The 27,127-nt window shown below is 45.9% G+C and overlaps 1 protein-coding gene across 2 annotated transcripts in view; it reads right to left on the reverse strand.

Annotated features, from left to right (window-relative positions):
• dpp6a (dipeptidyl-peptidase 6a) overlaps positions 1-27,127 on the reverse strand; it is a 1,544,902-nt gene that overhangs the window by 143,757 nt on the left and 1,374,018 nt on the right. For both annotated transcript variants that reach the window (XM_068015021.1, XM_068015020.1), the window contains exons 9-11: positions 12,531-12,685; positions 12,118-12,215; positions 3,391-3,514 (exon numbers count right to left, since the gene is read on the reverse strand). In XM_068015021.1, the coding sequence (XP_067871122.1) occupies positions 3,391-3,514; positions 12,118-12,215; positions 12,531-12,685 (377 nt within the window). The remainder of the gene's footprint in view (positions 1-3,390; positions 3,515-12,117; positions 12,216-12,530; positions 12,686-27,127) is intronic.

Consider the following 27,127-nt stretch of genomic DNA (forward strand, 5'->3'; position numbering starts at 1 on the left):
AGACGCACAGCAATGTAGTTGACTCTTTTTAAATTGCCTTCTGAAATGACCTAGCAAGCCACTCAGTTGTATCTAACCGCTAAAAAGTTGATAAGGAATGAAACCAGACGGACCAACCAACATTGACCTGGGCACCAGAAATGACAACGACAAACTCAGCCCTGTCGACCCTGCAAAGTCCTCCTTACTAACATCTGGGGGCTTGTGCCAAAGTTGGGAGAGTTGTCCCACAGACTAGTCAAGCAACAGCCTGACATAGTCATACTCACGGAATCATACCTTACAGACAATGTTCCAGACACGACCAACACCATCCCTGGGTATGTCCTGTCCCACCAGCAGAGGTGGTGGCACAGTGGTATACAGTCGGGAGGGAGTTGCCCTGGGAGTCCTCAACATCGACTCTGGACCCCAGGACGTCTCAAGGCATCATGTCAAACATGGGCAAGGAAACCTGCTGATTACCACCTACCGCCCTCCTTTCAGCTGATGAGTCAATACTCCTCCATGTTGAACACCACTTGGAGGAAGCACTGAGGGTGGCAAGGGAGCAGAATGTACTCTGGGTAGGAGACTTCAATGTCCATCACCAAGAGTGTCTCGGTAGCATCACTACTGACCAAGCTGGCTGAGTCTGAAAGGACATAGCTGCTAGACTGGGTCTGCGACAGGTTGTGAGCAAGAGGGAAAAACATACTTGACCTCATCCCAACCAATATGCCTGCCGCAGATACATCTGTCCATGACAGTATTGGTAGGAGTGACGACCGCACAGTCCTTGTGGAGATGAAGTCCTGTCTTCATATGAGGATATCCTCCATCATGTTATGTGGCACTACCACCGTGCTAAATGGGATAGATTTCAAACAGATCTAGCAATGAAAAACTGGGCATCCAAGAGGCGCTGTGGACCAGCAGCAGCAGCAGAATTGTATTCAACCACAATCTGTAACCTCATGGCCCGGTATATCTCCCATTCTACCATTACCATCACCATCAAGCCGGGGGATCAACCTTGGTTCAATGAAGAGTGCAGGAGGGCATGCCAGGAGCAGTACCAGGCATACCTCAAATGAGGTGTCAACCTGGTGAAGCTACAAGCCAGGACTATCTGCATGCCGAACAGCATAAGCAGCATGTGATAGACAGAGCTAAGCAATCTCACAACCAACAGATCAGATCTAAACTCTGTAGTCCCACCACATCCAGTCGTGAATGGTGGTGGACAATTAAACAACTAACAGGAGGAGGTGGCTTCACAAATATCCCCATCCTCAATGATGGGGGAGCCTAGCACATCAGTGCAAAAGATAAGGCAGAAGCATTTGGGACAATTTTTAGCCAGAAGTGCTGAGTGGATGATCCATCCTGGCATCCTCCTGAAGTCCCCAGCATCACAGATGCCAATCTTCAGCCAATATGATTCACTCCGCATGATATCAAGAAACGACTGAAGGCACTGGATACTGCAAAGGCTATGGGCCCTGACAACCTTCCGGCAATAGTACTGAAGAGCTGTGCTCCAGAACTTGCCACGCCCCGAGCCAAGCAGTTCCAGTACAGCTACAACACTGGCATCTACCTGGCAATGCCCAGGAAAATTGCCCAGACATGTCCTTTACACAAAAATCAGGACAAATCCAAACCGGCCAATTGCCGCCACACAGTCTACTCTCGATCATCAGTAAAGTGATGGAAGGTGTCATTGACAGTGCTATCAAGGAGCATTTATTTAGCAAAATCCTGCTCAGTGACGTTCAGTTTGGGTTCCGCCAGGGCCACTCAGCTCCTGACTTCATTACAGCCTTGGTTCAAACATGAACAAAAGAGCTGAACTCAAGAGGTGAGGAGAGAGTGACTGCTCTTGACATCAAGGCAGCATTTGACTGAAGATGGCATCAAGGAGCCCTAGCAAAACTGAAGTCAATGGGAATCAGGGGGAAAACTCTCTGCTGGTTGGAGGCATATCTAGCGCAAAGAAAGATGCTTGTGGATGTTGGAGGTCAATCATCTCAGCTCCAGGACATCACTGCAGGAGTTCCTCAGGGTAGTGTCCGAGGCTCAACCATCTTCAGCTGCTTCGTCAATGACCTTCCTTCAATCATAAGGTCAGAGTGAGGATGTTCGCTGATAACTGCACAATGTTCAGCACCATTCGCGACTGCTCAGATACTGAAGCAGTCTGTATCGAAATACAGCAAGACCTGGACAATATCCAGGTTCGGCCTGATAAGTGGCACGTAACATTCGTGTCACACAAGTGCCAGGCAATGACCATTGACAAGAGAGAATCTAACCAACTCCCCTTGACATTCAATGCTGAATCTCCCACTATCAACATCCTGGGGGGTTACAATAGACCAGAAACTGAACTGGAGTAGCCATATAAATACCATGGCTACAAGAGCAGGTCAGGAGCTAAGAATTCTGCAGTGAGTAACTCACCGCCTGACTACCCAAAGCCTGTCCACCATCTACAAGGCACAAATCAGGAGTGTGATGGAATACTCTCCACTTGCCTGGATGGATGCAGCTCCAACAACACTCAAGAAGCTCGACACCATCCAGGACAAAGCAGCCCGCTTGATTGGCACCCCGTCCACAAACATTCACTCCCTCCACCACCGATGCACTTGGCAGCAGTGTGTACCATCTACAAGATGCACTACAACAACTTACCAAGGCTACTCAGGCAGCAACTTCCAAACCCGTGACCTCTACCACCTATAAGTCAAGGGCAGCAGATGTGTGGGATCACCACCACCTGCAAGTTCCCCTCCAAGCCACACACCATCCTGACTTGGAACTATAGCGTCCTTCCTTCACTGTTGCTGGGTCAAAATCCTGGAACTCCCTTCCTAACAGCACAGTGGGTGTACCTACCCCACATGGACTGCAGCGGTTCAAGAAGGCAGCTCACCACCACCTTCTCATGGGCAATTAGGGATGGGCAATAAATGCTGGCCTAGTCAGAGACGTCCACATCGCCATGAAACGAATAATAAAAAAAATTCACCAAGCTTGATCTTGAAATCACTACTAACATGTAGGGTTTTTCCAGGATGTGTCAGCAGACAGTGACCAGGTGTGGGAAATCTGGCTTACCTACCCGTCTGTAGCCCAACAGTGCTTAGTCCAATGATGTGCCTGTATCATGACCCAGCCTGGAAGCAGCTAACACAGCCCAAACCAGGAATTGAACCTGGGATCTTTTCTGTTCTGTGTAGGTGTGAATCTGAACCAGGCATGCCAGAAGCGCAGCTGTGAACTTCCGTTTCAATTTGCCACTCCCATCAGAAAAACCTTATCAATGTCACGAGGGAATCAGTGATGTATTATCTTCTTCTGTCATTTAAGCGCTCAGCTCTTGCTCACTGGATGTGCCCGTACCTTCGTGCAAATGCCTGTCGTGGCCTCACATAAAGTCAGGATGGAAACATTCTGGGCTCTGTTCAGCCAGTTCACTGCTAGTTTAGTGCTGCTTGCCCACGACACCATGGTAACATAATATTCCCTAAAAAGATAAAAGAGAAAAACATTTTGCAGTCAAGACATTGACGAGGGAATGTCTCTCTAATATTTTATTTATTCTCCCTATCACCAAAAAACACCTTTACATCAAGTGGCCTAAATACCTCAGCTGCCTGAATTTTTACTCCACCTAAAACAACTTCTTTACAATGATCCCACTAAATTATATATTATTGGTTTGCCTTGGACCACACTTTGAATGCAATGATAATGCAGAAACCTTGCTTCTATAAGCATAGCTGACTGACTAGTTATTGTGTCATGGGGCTTAATTTTCGGTGGGCGGATGGGAGGCTGAGGCGGGACTTCCACCCACTTGAGGGAGGAAGTCCCATCTCATTGAGCTGCCGGCCCAATGATTGGCTCTTAATCCCAGCAGCGCCACTGGGAATGGTGGCCACTGGTCGCATCCTGGCGAGGCAAGGGTAGTTGTTTGGGGGGAAGGGGGCGTCTCGGGTCTTGGGGGGGGTGGTTGGGGAAGCGGGGGTGGCCCTCAATCGGGCATCCTGTGCCCGTTTGTCAGGGCCCACCCCCGGGGCACTGAGAGGCCACCAGCTTTCACTGGGCGACCTTTCATGTCTCCCAGACGCCCGCTTGCCATGGGTAAAATTCCCGTGGAAGCGGGCGAAGGTGGTTAAGTGGCCGCTATTTGGCCTTGATTGGCCTGGGGCGGGCAGCCTGTTTCTCGCACCCTCCTTGGCCCACGTAAAGTGGGGCAGAGGTGGGAGTGGGTTGGGAAGGCCTCCTAGAGCCTCCCGCTCAATTTTACGCCACCCACCTGCCCCCTGCCCCCCCCCCCCCCCCCTCCACCCCACTGGCCACCATCCGGCTCGCTGGGTGGTGTAAAATTCCGGCCATGATGTTTGTATCTGACTAAGCAGACCTATTTAGCTCTCCGAGAACGGTTGCGGGGTTCAATGCTCACACCAGGACTTGAGTGCTTAATCTAGTCTGACACAGCACAGGTGAAAGAAAAAACAACTTCAGAAGCATTGTGTTGTTGGAGATGAGGCAATAATTGAGGCCCTGGTTGCCTGTTCAAGTAATGTTTAAGATTCCCCAGTACTATTTGAACAGGAGCAGCGAGTTCCCTCAGTGCCCTGCTTGACATGTATTCTCAACCAACAAATCAAAACAGATTAAATGACTATTCATTTCATTTGCTGTTTCTGAGACGTTGCTGTGGATTCCTTACATAGAATTTTATAGCACAACAACTCCTTGCCAGTCTTTGTGCTCCTCATCTCAACATACTCCATCTAACCCTAGCAGCATATCATATTTCTTTCTCATTGCCTGCCATATTCACCTGCAGTGCACTTCCAAAGCAACTGAATGTGAAACAGGGTGGGATGTCTGGAAGATGTTATAAAGCACTGGATCATTTGACAGATCATCGTCTGCCATTGCCAATACCTCCAACATGCTCCCACCACCAAACATATTTTCCCATCCCCTCCCTGCTCTGTTTCCGATGTGGCCCTTTCCTCTGAGACACCCTGGTTCCTTCCTCCTTACCCTCACCATCTACTCTCCTTCCCCTGGCACCTTCCCATACAAGGTCAGGAGATGCAACATTTGCCCATTCACCCCTGTATTCCCTGACCTACGTTGGCTCCCAATCCAGTTACACCTCTCTTTTAAAATTTACATCCTTGTTTTCAAATCCCTCCACGACCTTGCCCCTCCCTATCTTGGTTGCCTCCTCCAGCCCTAAATCTCCAAGAACTCTGCACTTCTCCAACTCTAGCCTCTTGCTCAGTTTGTAGCACTCTTGAGTCTAAATTAGAAGGCTGGGGTTCAAACCTCATTCCAGATACCTTTTGCACATAATGTGGACTCACACTCCATTACGGTGCTGAGCAATTACTGACTTGTTGGAGGCTGCTGTTTACTTGTTCAGGCAGACATAAAAAAATCCATTGCACTATTTGAAGAACAGGAGTGTTCTCCTTTGGCCAGCACTTATCCCACAACCAACACCACCAAGATAGATCAACTAGCCATTTATCGCTGCTGCTTATGGGATCTTGCCATGTAAAACAGGCTTCAGCATTTACCTACCATACCAAAATGACTACACTTCAAGATATTTCTTTGGATGCAAAGCAATTTGGGATATCTTGAGGGCGTGAAAGATACTATATGATTACAGGTTTTTAGCTTCAATTATAGGTCAACTGGCCTTTTCTCATCCTTTACTTTTCTTAACCAGAAATAACTTTTCTACAGGTCATCCTGGCAACAATAAGGCATTGGACTCTCCTCTTCAATGTATGAGTTCTTGGCCGAGGACTGCCAGTCACCTGAACTGACTGGTTTCAGACAGTTGTCTTGGATGAGTTCCAATCTGCTGCATGGGATATTATTTCCAGCAGATCCATTACAATTTGAATTGCACCACCCTCCTCCCCCACCCCCCTCACAGGCAGGTAGTGAGTTGAAACATATGGCAGGATTCCTGTCTTTCAGATCACAAATTAATATAATATTTATTTGTGAAATGCCTTTTGGTGTACAGTTGTTTACACAAACACACATTTCCTTTTGTATTTCCACGGCAGCTGTAACTTCAAATCATTTTTTGGAGGTTGCGGGGAGGGATAGCATTTCCAACGCTGGTTGGACATATTCTGTCTTCAACTGCCCTGTCCCCACACTCTTGCCATTGGATGTTCAACATGCCCAGATTCATGGTGCTGATTGGATGGCTCGTGACTGTCAGCTGAACAGCCTTCTTTCTGATGACTGATACTTTTTATGACTAAGAAACAAACGTGTTCAAAGAAAATGTTAAAAAATCCACAATTTTTAAATTCTCCTATGATTTTTCTCTTGGAATGCTCACAGCAGTGTCCTGGAGATTGATCTTCAATTCCTGGAGGCTTGGGGGAAATCCTGGAGGGTTGGCAACCCTCGGAATGGGCTACAAGGAAAACTGGTTGCTGCTTTGACTTATCCCTCACCACAGTGACAACATCGAGATGTGGCACATGGAAGAACTCTTACAGGGAAATAATAACGTTTCGAACACAACTGGAACATATGGGACCAACTACCATCATCACTGCCTGATTATTAATCTGGTGAGGCCTATTGCATGCCTTTATTGAGGTCCAATGGAAAGAAAGTCAAATGGGATCTATTATGTGTGATCCATACTGACAGATTACCATGCTGGCAGTAAGGACAGAAATCTACCTCACAATTGTAGGGAGGCTGGAAAGCAGGAACACAGGACAAATCGATCCGTTTACCAACAACAACAACTTGTATTTATATAGCACCTTTAACATAATAAAACATCCCAAATGCTTCACAGAGGCATTATAAAACAAAGTATGACACCAAGCCACATAAGGAAATATTCGGGTGGATGTCAGAGGTAGGTTTTAAAGAGTGTCTTAAAGGAGGAAAGCAAGGATGGTGTGGTTTAGGGAGCGAATTCCAGAGCCTTGGGCCTAGGTAGCTGAAGGCACAGCCAAGTGGAGTGATTAAAATCAGGAATGCACAAGAGGCCAGAATTAGAGGAATGCAGGAGGAGATTACAGAGATAGGGAGGGACCAGATTTGTAAAGAAGGATGGGAATTTTAAAATCAAGGCGTGGCTTAACTGGGAGCCAATGTAGGTCAGCGAGCACAGGGCTGATAGGTGAATGGGATTTGGTGTGGGATAGGACATGAGCAGCAGTTTTGGATGACCTGAAGTTTACAGAGGGTAAAATGTGGAGGCTGGCTAGCAGCGTGTTGGACTATTCAAGTCTGAAGCTAACAAAGGCATGGATGAGGATTTCAGCAACAGAAGAGCTGAGGCAGCGGTGGAGTCAGGCAATGTTATGGAGGTAGGAATAGGTGGTCTTAGTGACGGCTGAAAGCTCACCTCGGGGTTAAATATGATACTGAGGTTGTGAACAATCTGGTTCAGCCTCAGACAGTTGCCAGGGGGAGTGATGGTGTCAGTGGCGAGGGAGCAGAGTTTGTGGCGAGGATGGCAGACATGGCTTCAGTCTTCCCAATATTTAAGTGGTCATTAAAATATGAGGAAAGTAACCCCCGTTGTGTCAACGCAAGAGACTCGTGGATCCAAACTTGGCCATGAAATGTAATTGTAAAATTTGCAAAGAATAAAAGTAGAAGAGTTTGGAACGATTTTCTTGGGCAGGGGTTGAATTCAGGAATAAACGAATGATAAGAGTTAGAACAGGGCCAATCAAGGATAGTAGTGGGAAGTTGTGTGCGGAATCAGAGGAGATAGGGGAAGCGTTAAATGAATATTTTTCGTCAGTATTTACAGTAGAGAAAGAAAATGTTGCCGAGGAGATTACTGAGATACAGCCTACTAGGCTAGATGGGATTGAGATTCACAAGGAGGAGGTGTTAGCAATTTTGGAAAGAGTGAAAATAGATAAGTCCCCTGGGCCAGATGGGATTTATCCTAGGATTCTCTGGGAAGCCAGGGAGGAGATTGCAGAGCCGTTGTTGTTGATCTTTAAGTCGTCATTGTCGACAGGAGTAGTGCCGGAGGACTGGAGGATAGCAAATGTTGTCCCCTTGTTCAAGAAGGGGAGTAGAGACAGCCCTGGTAATTATAGACCTGTGAGCCTTACTTCGGTTGTGGGTAAAATGTTGGAAAAGGTTATAAGAGACAGGATTTATAATCATCTTGAAAAGAATAAGTTCATTTGCGATAGTCAGCACGGTTTTGTGAAAGGTAGGTCGTGCCTCACAAACCTTATTGAGTTTTTCGAGAAGGTGACCAAACAGGTGGATGAGGGTAAAGCCATGGATGTGGTGTATATGGATTTCAGTAAGGCGTTTGATAAGGTTCCCCACGGTAGGCTATTGCAGAAAATACGCAAGTATGGGGTTGAAGGTGATTTAGAGCTTTGGATCAGAAATTGGCTAGCTGAAAGAAGACAGAGGGTGGTGGTTGATGGCAAATGTTCATCCTGGAGTTTAGTTACTAGTGGTGTACCGCAAGGTTCTGTTTTGGGGCCACTGCTGTTTGTCATTTTTATAAACGACCTGGATGAGGGTGTAGAAGGGTGGGTTAGTAAATTTGCGGATGACACGAAGGTCGGTGGAGTTGTGGATAGTGTCGAAGGGTGTTGTAGGGTACAGAGGGACATAGATAGGCTGCAGAGCTGGGCTGAGAGATGGCAAATGGAGTTTAATGCGGAGAAGTGTGAGGTGATTCACTTTGGAAGGAGTAACAGCAATGCAGAGTACTGGGCTAATGGGAAGATTCTTGGTAGTGTAGATGAGCAGAGAGATCTTGGTATCCAGGTACATAAATCCCTGAAAGTTGCTACCCAGGTTAATAGGGCTGTTAAGAAGGCATATGGTGTGTTAGCCTTTATTAGTAGGGGGATCGAGTTTCAGAGCCACAGGGTCATGATGCAGCTGTACAAAACTCTGGTGAGGCCGCACCTGGAGTATTGCGTGCAGTTCTGGTCACCGCATTATAGGAAGGATGTCGAAGCTTTGGAAAGGGTGCAGAGGAGATTTACTAGGATGTTGCCTGGTATGGAAGGAAGGTCTTACGAGGAAAGGCTGAGGGACTTGGGGTTGTTTTCGTTAGAGAGAAGGAGGAGGAGAGGTGACTTAATAGAGACATACAAGATAATCAGAGGGTTAGATAGGGTGGATAGTGAGAGTCTTTTTCCTCGGATGAGGATGGCAAACACGAGGGGACATAGCTTTAAGTTGAGGGGTGAAAGATATAGGACAGATGTCAGAGGTAGTTTCTTTACGCAGAGAGTAGTAGGGGCGTGGAACGCCCTGCCTGCAACAGTAGTAGACTCGCCAACTTTAAGGGCATTTAAGTGGTCATTGGATAGACATATGGATGTAAATGGAATAGTGTAGGTCAGATGATTGGCGCAACATCGAGGGCCGAAGGGCCTGTACTGCGCTGTAATATTCTAAATTCTAAATTCTAAATTCTAAATTCTAAAAAACTCTTTGGAAAGGACATCTTGTCCTTCATGAAGGTGCAATAAAGTTCAAAAGCCTATTCAAGAAGAAATTAAAATGATGCAGGGACATAGACTGGGCCTGCTGATGAGACAGTCCAAAAGTCTAATTCCAGTATACTGTTCCTGAAATGTAGTGAATCAGCCCTACTAATTAATTTCATTTTTAATACAAATCCATAATCATTAAATGGAGAAATATTTTCCACATCATTAAGCACAGATCCAGCATGGCCCCTAGTTCTTACACTGGTAACACAGTGGCAGCACAGTGGTGCAGTGGTTGGCACCGCAGCCTCACAGCTCCAGGGACCCGGGTTCGATTCTGGGTACTGCCTGTGCGGAGTTTGCAAGTTCTCCCTGTGACCGTGTGGGTTTTTGCCGGGTGCTCTGGTTTCCTCCCATAGCCAAAGACTTACAGGTGATAGGTAAATTGGCTGTTGTAAATTGCCCCTAGTGTCGGTAGGTGGAAGGGAATATGGGATTACAGTAGGGTGGGTATAAATGGGTGGTTGTTATCTCTAAATAAATAATGTTCAAATCCCTCTGTGGCCTCTCCCTCCTGGGGCTGGATTTTTAGGCCCTGACGGGGGAAGGCACGGAGACAGGCGTGCACGGAAGTTTGCACTGCTGGCCTATTGTCGGAGGCCGACCTGATTTTCCAGTCGCGTCCAGGACCCCCCAGGCGGCAGGGGACAGTGCAGCTGCCTGGAGGCGGCTTCCCAGTGGCAGACCAGGGAGCCAGTGCTCCAGGTAGGCTTAGAGGCCCTCCCTGCCTGCCTGGCTTCAGCATCAGATGCAGGCCACCCTGTGGAGGGGTTTCCCTCAACAGTGGTGGGCCGGCTGCAAAGGCCTTTTTTTAATTTTAGTTTTAAAAAGTTGGCATTTTGGAGAGAGGGCGTCCCAAGTTCTGAAGAAGGGTCACTGACCTGAAACATTAACTCTGCTTCTCTCTCCACAGATGCTGCCAGACCTGCTGAGTATTTCCAGCATTTCTTGTTTTTATTTCAGATTTCCAGCATCCGCAGTATTTTGCTTTTATTATATTGTCCTAATGTCTTTGTTGGCTTGGAGGCAGTTTTTCACTGATGATGCTTCTGTGAAGCTCCTTGAGATATTTTACTATGTTAAAGGTGCGATATAAATACAAGTTGATATTGTTGTGACAAGTCAGCAGTCTTCTCGAAGGACAATCACACTTTCCACAAACTATCACAAAATGGAAGAGGCGCTTTCCCCTGTTTACTATTTTTAGTGAGATCCTAACAGTGAGTAAAAGATCGTCCCCCAAAGTATTAAAATGTAATTGCAACTGAAAAGTTGGATTGCCATGTCCCATCACTATAGGGTAGAAGAGTGGTTAGAATGCAGAATTCACTACCATGAGGAGTAGTTGAGGTGAATAGCATCAATGCATTTAAGAGGAAGATAGATAAGTACATGAGGGAGAAAGGAACAGAAGGCTGGTAGTGTTAGATGAAATAGGGTGTGAGGAGGCTTGCATGAAGCATAAATGTCAGAATAGACCAGCTGGGTGAATTGCTGCTCTGTGCTATAAATTCAATATACTTCTAAGTAACATTTCTGCAGATTAGTTTTGAAGTTGAACTGGATTCCCGAGAGAGAAAGGGATACTTGTGTTTCATTAGAGTGGAGCAGTTTTGTTGGAGGACCACAGCTGAAACTTTCAACTTACATCCTTTGTTTGGAAGTCGATCAGCTTGCTATTCATTCCCAGTGTTTTCCATTTAGACTAATTTATATTGTACACCTTTTGAACGAAGGCCTGCCTAAAAGATAGCAGTGTCAATAGTAAATGCGGTCAGTGAAATTTTGATACGTTGAAGGTGGAGGGAGTTGCTAAAAATGCCAACTAAATTTTGTTAAATGGACATTTCTACCACTGGCATTATTCTGCTCCTCGGATCCAAAATTACAGGAGTTATGCTCCTTTGGTGGAAATGTAATGGAATAGAATTCCTGTCCGCCCATGGATAAAGACCTTAACCCATAATGGTCATACCCTACAGGATTGATAATCTTCTTCCTGGGCAGTCTTGGGGGTCTTATTAAGGCCCTCAATAGAAGCTGGTGAGTTCTACTGGGGCAATTCAAGGATGTCCTGCAGTAGCCTGGGAACTGCCTCAGACATGCCATCTTGAAGTGCAGGGGTTTCCTGGGTGTGAGGACAAAGGCAGAAGACTTGCTCGCACCCATCTCCCCGGGCTGGTATTTGAGGTAACTTTTAATGGAATAGAAACCTGGTAGATCTCGGTTGTGCCCCAAACCAATCTGTCCTCCCATGGTCAGGAGATCCTTCCTCTCTCCCCCCAATTCCTGGTCCCTGGAATTTCAGGGCCCTAGACTCCTCAACTCTGTCAGGCTGGCAACAGCTAAAGTACAAGTGTCTGTAATATTAAACCTGGCCCAAAATCAAGAGCGTGCTAGGCAGTTAGCCTGAATCAAATGCCTCTGATACCTTATACACCACAATTCCAATGTGTAGTGTCAGAATTTATAATTTGTAAAAGTTCTCGTTCTCTAATACATTAACAGAAAACAGATACATGCTGAAATGATTAGGCAGGAGAAAAAAGGTCAGAGATTTTACTTCATTCTTGTGTCCTCTGGAGGAATCATCTCGCGAGTATGAGTCGGTCCATTTAAATTCACCACATACAGTGAGATTGTTGGATTGTCTTGGCCAGCCTACGGTTAAAAGATAAAGAATGGGTATAACATCAGAACGGTAACAATAAGGTTTAACCATTTCAACAAAGTGCGCTGTGTTAAAAAAAAATTGACAGAATTATTATCCTCAATTAAATGTGATGCTTTTGAAAGTAAGTTCGCTAAAATTCATGAGCACTCAAAGCATCACAGGCCCAGATACAAATAACTGGCAATACATTTTGCCGTGTATTTGGTTATTGTTCATTTTGATCCAAATATTTTACTTGGAGAATACATGAAAACCCTGCCCCCATCATTGTTTATAAGTAGATTTGCCCCTTTAATAGTTACCTTTGGATAAGGGTACACTTTCCCAGTCGGGTACAGGGAGTTAAGGAACATCGGGATTTCCATTGTGGGGACCTTTGAATCATTAATTGTAGCGTATGCCAGCCTGGCTCCATCAGGGGACCACCAATGAGCAATATTGGTTTTCAGAAGTTCCTCTGTGAAGGTAAGCAGAATGGCACCATTTTAAGAGAGATGTCTGCATAATCTTCTACCAGATAAAGGAATTCCACATTTATGACTGATATCCAAGTATGATAGAGTAGTGGTTATGGTGCTACATTAAAATCTCAGAGATCTTGGGCTGGACTTTAAGAGCCCGCTGTCACTCCCAGCGGCGAGCTCAAAAAATGGCGGCCCGCACGCCGAAGTGCCGCCACGATCTCCTGCACAGCGGCTTATTTAGATAACCGGAGCAGCCCTCCCCACCACTGGCAATCTCATGGAGGGGGTGGGCTGTCCATCTCTGCATCAGCTGCCTGTGTGCATGCGCTGGCACCATTTTTAAAGGACAACCAGCCCTGCCGGAAAATTTGAAATTTTCAAGTGAACCCCTCCTAATTTTACAAAATAAAATTGTAATACCCCTTTTCAACCCCCCAATAAAAATCACAGTAAGTTTTTGCCCTTTCTCCCCCAAAAACACTTAACTTTGAATTCTGGCCTTCCTCCACCTCCCCACCTCAGATTGCACAAAGTTGTAAGTCCACCCCTTCCCTTCAGCCCTTACACTGATGATGCTTATTTGACCCCATTCCCCTCCACTGCAGCAAAAATCTTAGTAGTGGCAAATGGAGTATAATGTGGGAAAGTGGGAATTTGTCCACTTTGGCAGAAAGAATTAAAAAAAAGCATATTATCTAAATGGTGAGAGGTTGCTGAGCTCTGAGATGCAGAGGGATCTGGGTGTCCTCGTGCATGAATCGCAAAAGATTAAGATGCAGGTACAGCACATAATTCGGAAATCTAATAGAATGTTATCATTTATCACAAGAGGAATTGAATACAAAAGTAGGGAGGTTATGCTTCAGCTTTACAGGGCATTGGTGAGACCAGTACTGGTCTCCTTATTTAAGGAAGGATACGTTGGAAGCAGTACAGAGAAGGTTTACTAGACTAATACCTGGAATGGGCGGGCTGTCTTACAAGGAAAGATTGGACAGGCTAGGCTTGTATCCGTTGGAATTTAGAAGAGTAAGAAGCGACTTGATTGAAACATACAAGATCCTGAGGGGTCTTGACAGGGTGGATGTGGAAAGGATATTTTCCCTTGTGGGAGAATCTAGAACTAGGGGTCACTGTTTAAAAATAAGGGGTTGCCCATTTAACACAGAGAGGAGGAAAAATTTTTTCTCTCAGAAGGTCGTGAGTGTTTGGAATTCTCTTCCTCAAAAAGCAGTGGAAGCAGAGTCTTTGAATATTTTTAAGGCAGAGGTAGATAAATTCTTGATAAGGTGGAAGGTTATCAGGGGTAGGTTCAGCCATGAACTTATTTTAATGGCGGAGCAGGCTCGAAGGGCCGAATGGCCTACTCTTGCTTCTAATTCGACTGTTCACATGGTCCAAACCATGGCACCAATGGGTAAGGGACTGCACAGGAGGGAACAGCAAAGAGTAGAAATGCAGTTCTGAAAGGAGATTCCATAGTTAGGGGGACAGATAGGCATTTTTGTAACCGTCATCGTGAGTCCAGCATGGTGTATTTTTTCCCCTGTGCCAGGATAAAGGACATCACCAAAAAGGTGCAGAATATTCTGCAGGTGGAAGCAAGTGATCCAGAAGTTGTGGTCCCAACAACATAGAGAGAGCAAGTATTGAGGTCCTATGGTCAGACTTTCAGGAGCTAGGGTGGAAGTTAAATTGTAGGACTTCGAAGATAGTAATCTCTAGATTACTCTCAGTGCCACGCACTAGCAAGAGTAGAAATAGGAAAATAGGGAGGATCAATATGTGGCTGGAGGCATGGTGCAGGAGGGAGGGCTTCAGATTCTTGGGGCATTGGGACCAGTTTGGGGCAGGAGACACCTATTCAAACAGGATGGGTTGCACCTCAACAGGACTGGGACCAATGCCCTTGCAGAGAAGTTCACTCGTGTGCTTCGGGATGGTTTAAACTGAATTGGCAGGGCGATGGACACCAGCATATAGAAGTAGCATTTCAGAGAAAGTTCACTGGGCTGATTCCTGGGATCAAGGGGTTGTCTTATGAGGGAAGGTTGAGCAGATTAGGCCTATATTAATTGGAGTTTAGAAGATTGAGAAGTGATCTTATTGAAATGTATAAGATTCTGAGGGAGGTTGACAGGGCAAAGGCTGGGAGGATGTTTCCCCTCGTGGGGGAATCTAGAACTAGGGCGCACAGTTTCAAATTAAAGGGTCTCTCATTTAAGATGGAGATGAGGAGAAATTTCTTCTCTCAGAGGGTTGTTGATGTTTCGACTTCTCTTCTCCAGCGAGCAGTGAAGGCTCAGTCATTGAATATACTCAAGGCTGGGTTAGATAGATTTTTCATTGACAAGGGAATTAAGGGTTATGGGGACGGGGTGGGGGGGGGGGGGGAAGGCGAGGCAGGCAGGAAAGTGGAGTTAAGGCTTGAGGGGCTGAATGGCCTGCACCTGCTCCTATTTCTTATGTAGAAAAGGGGAATAAGGTGCATAAACTGGGAGTGTTAGATAGCACTAGGGAAGGAAGTAGTACCAGATTAAAGAGGAGCACACTAAGAAAGACTATGAGGAATACAAAGGCAGGTTTAGAGTGCACATATGTAAACACACAAAGTGTGGTGAATAAGGTTGATGAGCTGCAAGAAACACCAGCGGTGTTTAAAAAGAGCAGCGGCAGCGAGAAAGAAGGAGACTGAGTGAGACCAGCGGTGTTTAAAAAGAGCAGCGACAGCGCGCCTGAGTTTTGAAAGGGGAAGCCAACACTGACATCACAGGAGAACTGCAAGGTGATTGGTTGGTGAGTAGCAGCTGTTAGAATATCTTAAAAAATAAGGGGTACGTTTTTTTTTGTTGAAAATAAAACCTCTGGTGATAAGGCGAGTACTACTAAAGTATTTTTTTTAAAGAATTTTAGATTGAAGTGGGTAGAACAAGGCCCCTAGTATAATTAGTATTTTTTAATTCAGGGAGTAACTAATTAACCTAAGGGTAAGTCATGGCAGGAGAGCTCAGCCCCGTGATATGCTCCTCCTGCGCTATGTGGGAAATCAGGGATGCTTCCAGTGTCCCTGACGACCATGTGTGCAGGAACTGTATCCATCTGCAGCTACTGACTACCCGCATTACGGAGCTGGAACTGCGGGTGGATTCACTGTGGAGCATCCGTGATGCTGAGGACGTCGTGGATAGCACATTTAGTGAGGTGGTCACACCGCAGGTAATGGCTGCACAGGCAGAAAAGAGATGGGTGACCACCAGACGGAGTAGCAGGTGCAAGCAGGTAGTGCAGGAGTCCCCTGTGGCCAGCCCCTCTCAAACAGATAGACCGCTTTGAATACTGTTGGGGGGGATGACCTCCCAGGGGAAAGCAGCAACAGCCAAGTTCGTGGCACCACGGAGGGCTCTGCTGCACAGCAGGGGAGGAAAAGGGGTGCAAGAGCTATAGTGATAGGGGTTTCTATCGTAAGGGGTGCAGACAGGCGTTTCTGTTGCCGCAAACGAGACTCCAGGATGGTATGTTGCCTCCCTGGTGCAAGGGTCAACAATGTCTCGGAGCGGCTGCAGGACATTCTGAAAGAGGAGGGTGAGCAGCCAGAGGTCGTGGTCCATATTGGTACTAACGACATACGCAGGAATAGAGATGAGGTCCTGCAAAGTGAATATAGGGAGTTAGGCAGAAGGTGAAAAAGCAGGACCTCTAGGGTTGTAATCTCAGGATTACTCCCTGTGCTTTGTGCTAGTGAGGGTAGGAATAGGAGGATAAGGCAAATGAATGCGTGACTGAACAGCTGGTGTAGGCGGGAGGGCTTCAGCTACTTGGATCATTGGGATCTCTTCTGGTGCAGAGATGACCTGTACAAGAAGGACGGGTTACATCTAAACTGGAGGGGGACCAATATCCTTGCGGGGTGGTTTGCTAGTACTACTTGGGAGGGTTTAAACAAGTCTTGCAGGGGGGGTGGGACCCAAAGTAGTAGTCTCTCCGATGAGATAGTTGAGGCAAGTTTAGAGATACAGCACTGAAACAGGCCCTTCGGCCCACCGAGTCTGTGCCGACCATCAACCACCCATTTATACTAATCCTACTAATTCCATATTCCTACCACATCCCCACCTGTCCCTATATTTCCCTACCATCTACCTATACTAGGGGCAATTTATAATGGCCAATTTACCTATCAACCTGCAAGTCTTTGGCATGTGGGAGGAAACCGGAGCACCCGGAGGAAACCCACGCAGACACAGGGAGAACTTGCAAACTCCACACAGGCAGTACCCAGAATTGAACCCGGGTCGCTGGAGCTGTGAGGCTACGGTGCTAACCACTGCGCCACTGTGCCGCAGTGTAGAGGTTAAAGCAAGCAAGTCCAGTAGGTAGGCCGGGCAGGGACAGGACAGGGAGCGTTGAAGGTCTGGTAGGCTAAACTGCATTTACTTTAATGCAAGAAGCCTTACAGGTAAGGCAGATGAACTCAGAGCATGGATCGGTACATGGGATTGTGATATTATTGCTAGTATGGAAACGTGGTTGAGGGATGGGCAGGACTGGCAGCTCAATGCTCCGGGGTACCAATCTTTCCGGTGTGACAGAGGTGGAGGTAAGAGAAGAGGGGAAGTTGCACTATTGATTAGGGAGGACATCACGGTAGTACTTAGAGAGGATATCCCAGGGGGAATGTCGAGCGAGGCCATATGGGTACAACTTAGAAATAAGAAAGGGGTGATCACTTTGATGGGATTATACTATAGGCCCCCCAATAGTCAGAGGGAAGTGGAGCAGCATATATGTAGGGAAATCACAGATAGGTGTAGGAATTATAGGGTTGTAATAGTAGGTGATTTTAACTTCCCTAATATTGACTGGGACTGCCTTAGTGCTAAGGGATCAGAGGGGAAGAATTTGTTAAGTGTGTCCAGGATAGTTTTCTGAAGCAGTATGTGGATAGCCCTACTAGAGAAGAGGCTACACTCGACCTCCTCTTAGGAAATGAGGATGGGCAGGTGGCTGATGTGTCAGTGGGGGAGCACTTTGGGACCAGATACCATAACTCTATTAGCTTCAAGATAGTTATAGAAAAGGATAGGACTGGGCCTCAGGTTGAAGTCCTAAATTGGGGGAAGGCTAATTTTGATGGCATCAGACAGGAGCTCTCAAAAGTTGAATGGGAGAGGCTGTTTACAAGTAAAGAGACGTCTGGCAAGTGGGAGGCTTTTAAAAGTGAGATAGGAAGAGTTCAGGACCGGAATGTTCCTGTTAGATGGAAGGGTAAAGCTTGCAAGTTTAGGGAACCGTGGTTGACGAGGGATATTGAGGGTCTGGTCAGGACAAAGAAGGAGGCATATGTCAGGTATAGGCAGCTGGGATCAAGCGAGTCCCTCGAGGAGTATAGGGGATGTAGGACTACACTTAAGAAGGAAATTAGGAGGGCAAAAAGGGGCCATGAGATTTCCCTGGCAGGTAAGATAAAGGAGAATCCTAAAAGATTCCAGAAGTATATTAAGAGTAAAAGGGTAGCTAGGGAGAGAGTAGGTCCCCTTAAGGATCAGTGTGGCAATCTATGTGTGGAGCCACGGGAAATGGGCGAGGCCTTAAATGAATATTTCTCGTCCGTATTTACTGTGGAGAAAGTCATGGAAACCAGTGGGTACAAGGGAGGGAACACCGATATTCTGGAGCATATCAACATTACAAAGGAGGAGGTGTTGGAGGTTTTGAAGCGTATTAAGGTGGATAAATCCCCAGGGCCTGACCAGGTGTATCCTAGGATGCTATGGGAAGCAAGGGAGGAGATTTCTGGGGCCCTGGCAGAGATTTTTATGTCATCGTTAGCCACGGCTGAGGTACCAGAAGACTGGAGGATAGCTAATGTTGTGCCTTTAATTAAGAAGGGCAACAGGGATAAGCCAGGGAACTGCAGGCCGGTGAGCCTTACATCAGTGGTGGGAAAGTTATTGAAAGGGATTCTGAGAGACAGGATTTATATGCATCTGGAAAGGCATGGTCTGATTAGGGATAGTCAGCATGACTTTGTGCGTGGGAAATCATGTCTCACGAATTTGATTGAGTTTTTCGAGGAGGTGACCAAGAGGATTGACGAGGGCAGGGCGATGGATGTTGTCTACATGGACTTTAGCAAGGCCTTTGTCAAGGTCCCGCATGGTAGGCTGGTCCAGAAGGTTCGAAACATGGGATCCAGGATGAGCTGGCAAATTGGATACAAAATTGGCTTGGTGATAGGAGGCAGAGGGTGGTAGTGGAGGGTTGTTTTTCAGATTGGAGGCAAGTAACCAGTGGTGTGCCACAGGGATCAGTGCTGGGCCCTCTGTTGTTTGTCATATATATTAATGACTTGGATGTGAATGTAAGGGGCATGATTAGTAAGTTTGCAGATGACACCAAAATTGGTGGTATAGTGGACAGTGAAGAAGGTTGTCTAAGGTTACAACAGGATCTAGATAAACTGGAAAAGTGGGCAAGGGAGTGGCAAATGGAATTTAACGCCGACAAGTGTGAAGTGATGCATTTTTGGAAGTTAAACCAGGGCAGGACATATACAGTGAATGGCAGGGCCCTGGGGAGTGTTGTTGAGCAGAGAGACCTTGGGGTGCAAGTACATAGTTCCCTGAAAGTGGCAACACAGGTAGACAAGGGTGGTGAAGAAGGTGTATGGCATGCTTGCCTTCATCGGTTGAGGCATTGAGTACAAGAGTTGGGACGTCATGTTACAGTTGTACATGACGTTGGTTAGGCCGCAGTTGGAGTAGTGTGTGCAGTTCTGGTCGCCGCACTACAGGAAAGATGTGATTAAGCTAGAGAGGGTGCAGAAAAGATTCACAAGGATGTTGCCTGGTTTGGAGGGCTTGAGTTATAAAGAGAGATTTGATAGGCTGGGTCTGTTTTCCCTGGAGCGAAGGAGGCTGAGAGGGGACATGATAGAGGTATATAAAATTATGAGAGGCAGAGATCGGGTAGATAGCCAGAGTCTGTTTCCCATGGTAGGGGTGACTAAAACTAGAGGGCATAGATTTAAGGTGAGAGGGAGGAGGTTTAAAGGGGATCAAAGGGGTAAATTTTTCACACAAAGAATAGTGGGTATCTGGAATGAGCTGCCTGAGGAGGTGGTGGAGGCAGGAAGAGTAGCGACATTTAAGAAGCATCTGGACAGGTACTTGAATGAGCAAGGCATAGAGGAATATGGAATTAATGCAGGTAGGTGGGATTAGTATAGATAGGCATTATGGTCGGCATGGACGCGGTGGGCCGAAGGGCCTGTTATTATGCTGTACAACTCTATGAATCTATGACTAAGAACAAATAGCCGTGTGGGAATACGAGGTAGTGGCAATAACAGAAACGTGGCTTAAAAATGGTGAGTACTGGGCGCTTAATATTCAAGGATACAAAGTGTTCAGAAAAGATAGGGAAGGCAAAAAGGAAGGTGTGGTGGCAGACTGATTAGGGAAGACATTATCGTGTTCAAAAGAGAGGATGTCCTTGGAGCAAGGACAGAATCCATTTGATTAGGGTTGAGAAACAAGAAAGGTATGATCGCGCGACTGGGGGGGGGGGGTATTCTCTCAAATAGTGAGAGATAGATAGAGAAAATCTGCAGGGAAATCACAGAGATGTGCAAGAACTATAGAGTCGTGATACTGGGGGGCTTTAATTATCCAAATATCGATTAGGATAATGTTAAAGTAAAGGGTAAGAAGGGGGAGGACTTTCTGAAATGTGTTCAGGAGAACGTCCTTGATCAGTACTCTCTCAGTTGAACTAGAAAGGAGACATTGCTGGATCTGATGCTTGGGAATGAGGAGGGCCAAGTGGACCAAGTGTCTGTGGGGGTGCACTTGGGTAAGAGTGATCATCGTATCATAAGATTTAGATTAGTAATGGAGAAGAGCAAGGAACAATCTAAAGTAGAACTTCTAAATTGGAAGAGAACTAACTTCAATGGGATGAGAGGGGATCTAGCCAGGGTAAAATGGAACCAAAGACTGACAGGATAAACTGTAACAGAACAATGGGTGATCTTTAAGGAGGAGATGTTTCAAGGTACAGGCAAAGTACATTCCAACAAGAGTGAATGTTAGGGAAACCAAAGCCAGGGCTTGTTAGATGATGACAGAGATAAAGAATATGATGATACAAAAAGTATAGGATCCATATCAGGTGAATTTTTCAAGTAGAAACCAGGCAAAATTCAATAAGTTAAGAGGGGAAGTGCAGAGGAAAATAAGACAGGCAAAGGGAGAATATGCAAATAGAATGGCAGTTAACATAACGGGAACCCAAAAATCTTCTATTGGCATGTAAATAATAAGTGGGTAGCAAGGGGGGGGGTGGCTATTAGGGACAAAAAGGGTGATATATCCTTAGAGGCACAGGGCAAGGCTAGAATACTTTATAACTACTTTCTATTGGTGTTTACTAAGGAAGAGGATGCTGACAAAATATCGGTAGAAGTGGAGATGGTAGAGGTAATGGATGGAGTGAAATTGATGGATAGAATATACTGGTTCAGCTGGCTTTGTTTAGAGTAGATAAGTCACCTGGTTCAGATGGCTTGCATCCCAGGTTGCTAAAGGAAGTGGGAGATGGAGATAGTGGAAGGGCTTGCCATAATCTTCCAATCTTCCCTAGATACAGGGAGGTGCCAGAGGATTGCAGAGTGACATTGTGACACTCTCATTCAAGAAAGGGTGAAGGACATTCCTAGTAACCGTCAATTTAACATCAGTAGTGGGTAAGATTTTATAAACAATAATCAGGGGAAAGAAATCAAGAGAACTTGAAGAGGTTTGAGTTAATTAAGGGAGAGCCAGCATGGATTTTTCAATTTTGATTAATCTAATTGAATTTTTGATGAAGTAACAGAGAAGGTTGATGAAGGGAATACAATGGATGTTGTTTATATGGATTTTAAGAAAGCATTTGACAAAGTGCCACATTAAAGGCTGCTTATCAAAACTACGGCTCATGGGGCTGCATATTCCCTGCGGAGGCAAGAAACAGAAGTCGGGATAGTTCCCTGCTCTCAAACCTGCTCCTGGAGGGGGGAAACAGTCACCCATTGTGAATTTCATGGAGGCGTCCCCATAATTGGACTGGAGGCAGGTTCACTGTTCAACTAAGGGCAGTGGGCGGGCTCTCGAAGCTGGAGGGCCAATCAGAGGCCTTCCAACTTGAGAGGAGCAGCAGGCTATAATAGCAGGTATGTAACAGAGAGGGCACTTCAACATGGAGATGCCCTCTCACCACCTTTTTCAAAACTTTAATTTAAAAATGGTCTTGCAGCCAGGCCACCAGTGTGGGAAGGGAAGTCCCTCCATAGGGCAGCATGTGGCTGCTTTCGCACCCAGGCAGGCAGGGAAAGCCTCTAGGCTGCCAAGAATGCTGGTCCCATAGCCTGCACAGGGTGCCCACCTCCAGGCGCCAAAACTCGCCCCTGCCAGTGCAGGGAACTGGAGGCTGACTGGAACCATTAATTGTTGTTAACAATGAGCCTAATCGGTTACATGAGGGCAGATAGCCCTGCTGACCCGGATCCTGCCTCCTCAAAAATGGCTGGTGTTGGGAATCCATTAGGAAACTGTCACACCAGCCATCGCCAGTATTTTTGGGCCTTGTCCGCTCATGGAAAAGGAGGGTTCGCATCAGCTTGGATAAAAAATTGGCTTAAGGTCAGAAAACAGCGAGTTGTGGTAAATGGTTGTTTTTCAGACTGGAGGATGGTAGACAGTGGTGTTCCCCAAGGGTCAGTGCTTGGACCACTGCCTTTTTTTGGATATATATAAATGACTTGGATCTTGGAATACAGAGTAAAATTTCAAAATTTGCCGATGATACCAAACTTGGAGGTGTGGCAAATAGTAAGGATGATAACCCATTTGGTTCACTAATGTCCTTTAGGGAACAAAATTTGCTGTCCTTAGCTGTCGGGCCTACATGTGACTCAAGACCCACAGCAATGTGCTTGACTCTTAACTGCCTTCTGAAATGGCCTAGAAAGCCATTCAGTTTCAGGGTAATTAGGGATGGTCAACAAATGCTGGCCTTGCCAGCGATGCCCACATCCCATGAAAGAATTAAAAAAATTGACTGCAACAGGACATGGATAGGCTAGCAGAATGGGCAGACAAGTGGCAGATGGAATTTAATACAGAGAAGTGTGAGCTGATTCATTTTGGTAGACAGGATAGGGAGAGGCAATACAGACTTAATCACACAATTCTAAACAATGTGCAGGGATAGAGGGACCTTGGGGTTCAAGTGCATTGATCTTTGAAGGTGGCAGGACATACTGGGCTGGATTTTAAGAGCCACGGCGAGCTTAAACAATGGTGGCCCCACACCTAAGAGCCCCTACAATCTCAAGCACGGCAGCTCATTTAAATAGCTGGGATGGCCCACAATTCCCCCCCCACCAAATCTCGTTGAGGGGGTGGGCTGTTTGTCCCCAGCAATGGTGTTTTTAAACATATACCCCTCCAAAATTATATAAATTTCTTATTCCCCTTTCCCACCCCCCAAAATGATTACATTAACTATTTGCCCTTCACCCCCAAAACACTTGATTTTACATCTGATCTTCCTCCCCCATGAACTGAACAGATGTTTGAAGTTCAACCCTCCCACCACCCCAGAGCCGTAGAGTCATTTATGGCACGGAAGGAGGCCATTTGGCCCATCGAATCCATGCTGGCTCTCCACAGAGCTATGCAGTCAGTCCCACTCCCCGGCTCGATCCCTGTGGCCCTACAAGTCTATTTCTCTCAGGAGGTCATACAACTTCCTCTCGAAGTCATTATCGTCTCCGCTTCCACCACCCTTGTGGGCAGCGAGTTCCAGGTCATTACCACCCACTATGTAGAAAACTGCTTCCTCATAGTCCCCCTGCATCTTTTGCCCAAAACTTTCAACCTGTATATCCTATTTGTTAATGGGAACAGTTGTTCCTTGTCTAACTTATATATGCCTATCATAATCTTGTACACTACTATTAATCTCCCCTCAACCTTCTTTGTTCTAAGGAGAACAAACCCAGTTTTTCCAACCTAACATTGTAACTAAAATTCGCCATCCCTGGAACCACTATGGCAAATCTCCTTTGCACCCTCTCAAAGACCCTCACATCCTTCCTGCAGTGTGGTGACCAGAACTGGACACAATTCTCCAGTTGGGGCCTAATCAGAGCTTTGTAAAGGTTCAGCACAACTTCCCTGCCTCTATTTATGAAGCCCAAGATCCCATATGCTTTACTAACCACTCCCTCAATATGTCCTGCCACCTTCAAAGATCAATGCACATGCAACCCCACGTCCCTCTATTCCTGCAAACTGTTTAGAACTGTGCCATTAAGTATATATTGTCTCTCCCTATTCCTGCTGCCAAAAGAGAACTGGCATGGACATGATGGGCTGAGTGGCCTCCTTCTTTGCTGTAATGACTCTATGACTCTATGAATAAAGCAGAGGTGTGCGGCCTGTCCATGAGGACATCCTTGGATTCAGCTCTGATCCCCTCCACTAGCTGACTGTCCTTGTTTAGGTTCACAGGTGAAGACTGCCAACTTGGATGAGGAACTGGAGGGATCCTGCATACCCGCTGTCCAGTGAGAATCAGTGTCTTCAAGAGAGGAAAAGGGGAGAAGGGGAGAAGGGTGAGGGAGGAATATACCGTGCGCTGGGCTATCCAAAGGCTGTTTTAGACAATTATTCCCTCGTCCTGTGTGAATGATATTTTAAGTTTCCTGCACCTATTTCACATTTTAAACATGCAACCATAACGAGATGGGTTTGAACTTTGTCACAAAATGCCAAAGGCTTTTATAACAGAGAAAACTAGGATGAACATCAGAAGATTTTGCACAGCTTCTGATATCACGTTCTACATGTTAGGGCCCCAGGACAGCAAGGAATTTCTCTAGCTCGAACAGGTTAATTGAGTGTTTGATTGGACTTCCTGCAAATAATTCTAATGTATTGTGACGTGCCTGACAGGATAAGTAACTTAAAAAAGAAACTGACAAGACAATCCCAATGCCCAGCACCAATATTTTGTCTCCCAGAGGTTCATAGACACATTTTAGAACAGTTTAAAAGTTTTTCTTTATTTTTATCTTCTTTAATCCAGGAGACTAGGTTTGCTCACTGACCTTTCACCTCTGTGACCTAGGTTTGGCCAACAGGATGACTTTCCTCACTCTGTTGGCTGCATTTACCCTCAACTGAAGTCATAATTATTGGTATCATTGGGACAGAGGTATAGCCGCCAGATTGGAAGAGGCTTCTCGAGTAGATAATGGAAATTGTCAGATAATTAAGAGCTCCCAAATTTTGGATTTCACACGTATGGTACAGCGATGTCTTAGAAACAGGAGTGGAGACATCTAATACAAATAAAGTATGCTAAATACAACGCTTCTTGTGTGGTGAAGATAATTGTAACTCAGAAAATGGAGGTTCCACTGTGAGATGTCAATCACTAGTCTGGCTAGTGTTACTGGAGAGATGAAAGCTGCCATTATTATGGATACCACCAAATAATTCCCTTGTTTACTTGAGGGAAACATAGCAGATATGCATTTTAGTGGGTAGAGTTATTTCTAATGAGTTACATTTTCACTTTGTTGTGAGAGCGTTGTGCTGCACTGAAAAAGCCATCTTTTGAGTGAGATGATAAACCCACCTGGATATAGAGACGCACATAAAAAATTCCAGTGCCCTATTCAAACAAGTACAAGGGAGTTCTCCTGATATTCTGCTCACATTTATACCTCAACATCATCACTAAAACAGATCATAGAATCATCAAGGATACAACACAGAAGGAGGCCACTCGGCCCATTGTGTCTGTGCCGGCTCTTTGAAAGAGCCACCCAATTGGTCTCAATCCCCTATTCTTTCCTCTTAGCCATAGAGGCATAAATAAAGAGTGATAACGCCCTGCATTTTTTCCCTTTCCTAGTATATAACTAATTCACTTTTGAAAGTTATTATTGAATTTGCTTCCTCCACTCATTCAGATCATAACGCATAGTGTAAAAAAAAAATCACCTTGTCTTCCCTCTGGTTCCTTTACCTATTACATATTAACTAGTCATTAGTCCCATTGTTGTTCATGGGACCTTGAAATGCATAAGATGGTTGTAACATATGTCTATATCCAGTCAGCTCTGCTACAGAAGCAATCATGTGAGGACACAAGATTCAGTTGCAATGCCTTCCTTGAACTAATACCTCCTGATACTCCTTGGCCAGATGCACACATGAAGAATGACCACCAGGGTGAATTACAAGAGAATTCCTGGGATCTATGGAATATCCCACAAAGCTGGACAATATCTTCTGCAAGACAGGGCACCTGAGAAGGTGCGGAGGAGGGGGAGGGGCAGGGTTAAAGGTGTGCCCATGTTCTGCTATAGAGGTATTGTAAATCTTCAAAGATTGATGAAGAAATTTGGGGGTCAATAGACATCTTATGGGCTGATTTTAACTTTTGCCAGAGGTAGATAACGGGCAGTAGTGAATCGATCGCCCATTATACATCCCATGTGATTTCCCTTCACATTGAAGTAATTTCAAAGTAAAATCGGGCGGGGTGGATAATGAGCACCCAGCCCAGTTGTGCCAGATTTCTACCACCACTGTTTTGAAAAGCAACATGGCCCTTTTAAATGTTAAGTAGACATCAAAATTCATGACAATTCCAGCTCCTCGAATAAACGCATCTAATATTAAAGGTGTTAATCTCTTGACTGAATCTCACACAGTATTTTCAATAACATGATGACTCCATGCTTTGCCTGTGCTGGGATGAGGGAGCAGTACCACAGGACATGCGCGATGCCAATATCATCACCCTCTTTAAGAACAAGGGGCGGCACAGTGGCGCAGTGGTTAGCACCGCAGCCTCTCAGATCCAGCGACCCGGGTTCAGTGCGGCTTTCGAGCAGAGAGATCCACCATTGACATGCTATTCTCCCTTCGCCAGCTACAGGAGAAATGCCGCGAACAACAGATGCCCCTCTACGTTGCTTTCATAGATCTCACCAAAACCTTTGACCTCGTCAGCAGACGTGGTCTCTTCAGACTACTAGCAAAGATTGGATGTCCACCAAAGCTACTAAGTATCATCACCTCATTCCATGACAATATGAAAGGCACAATTCAGCATAGCGGTGCCTCATCAGACTCCTTTCCTATCCTGAGTGGTGTGAAACAGGGCTGTGTTCTCGCACCTACACTGTTTGGGATCTTCTTCTCCCTGCTGCTCTCACATACATTCAAGTCTTCAGAAGAAGGAATTTTCCTCCACACAAGATCAGATGGCAGGTTGTTCAACCTTACCCGTCTAAGAGCAAAGACCAAAGTACGGAAGGTCCTCATCAGGGAACTCCTCTTTGCTGATGATGCTGCATTAACATCTCACAC

The sequence above is a fragment of the Heterodontus francisci genome, chromosome 2, assembly GCF_036365525.1.
Source record: "Heterodontus francisci isolate sHetFra1 chromosome 2, sHetFra1.hap1, whole genome shotgun sequence".
NCBI lineage: Eukaryota > Metazoa > Chordata > Chondrichthyes > Heterodontiformes > Heterodontidae > Heterodontus > Heterodontus francisci.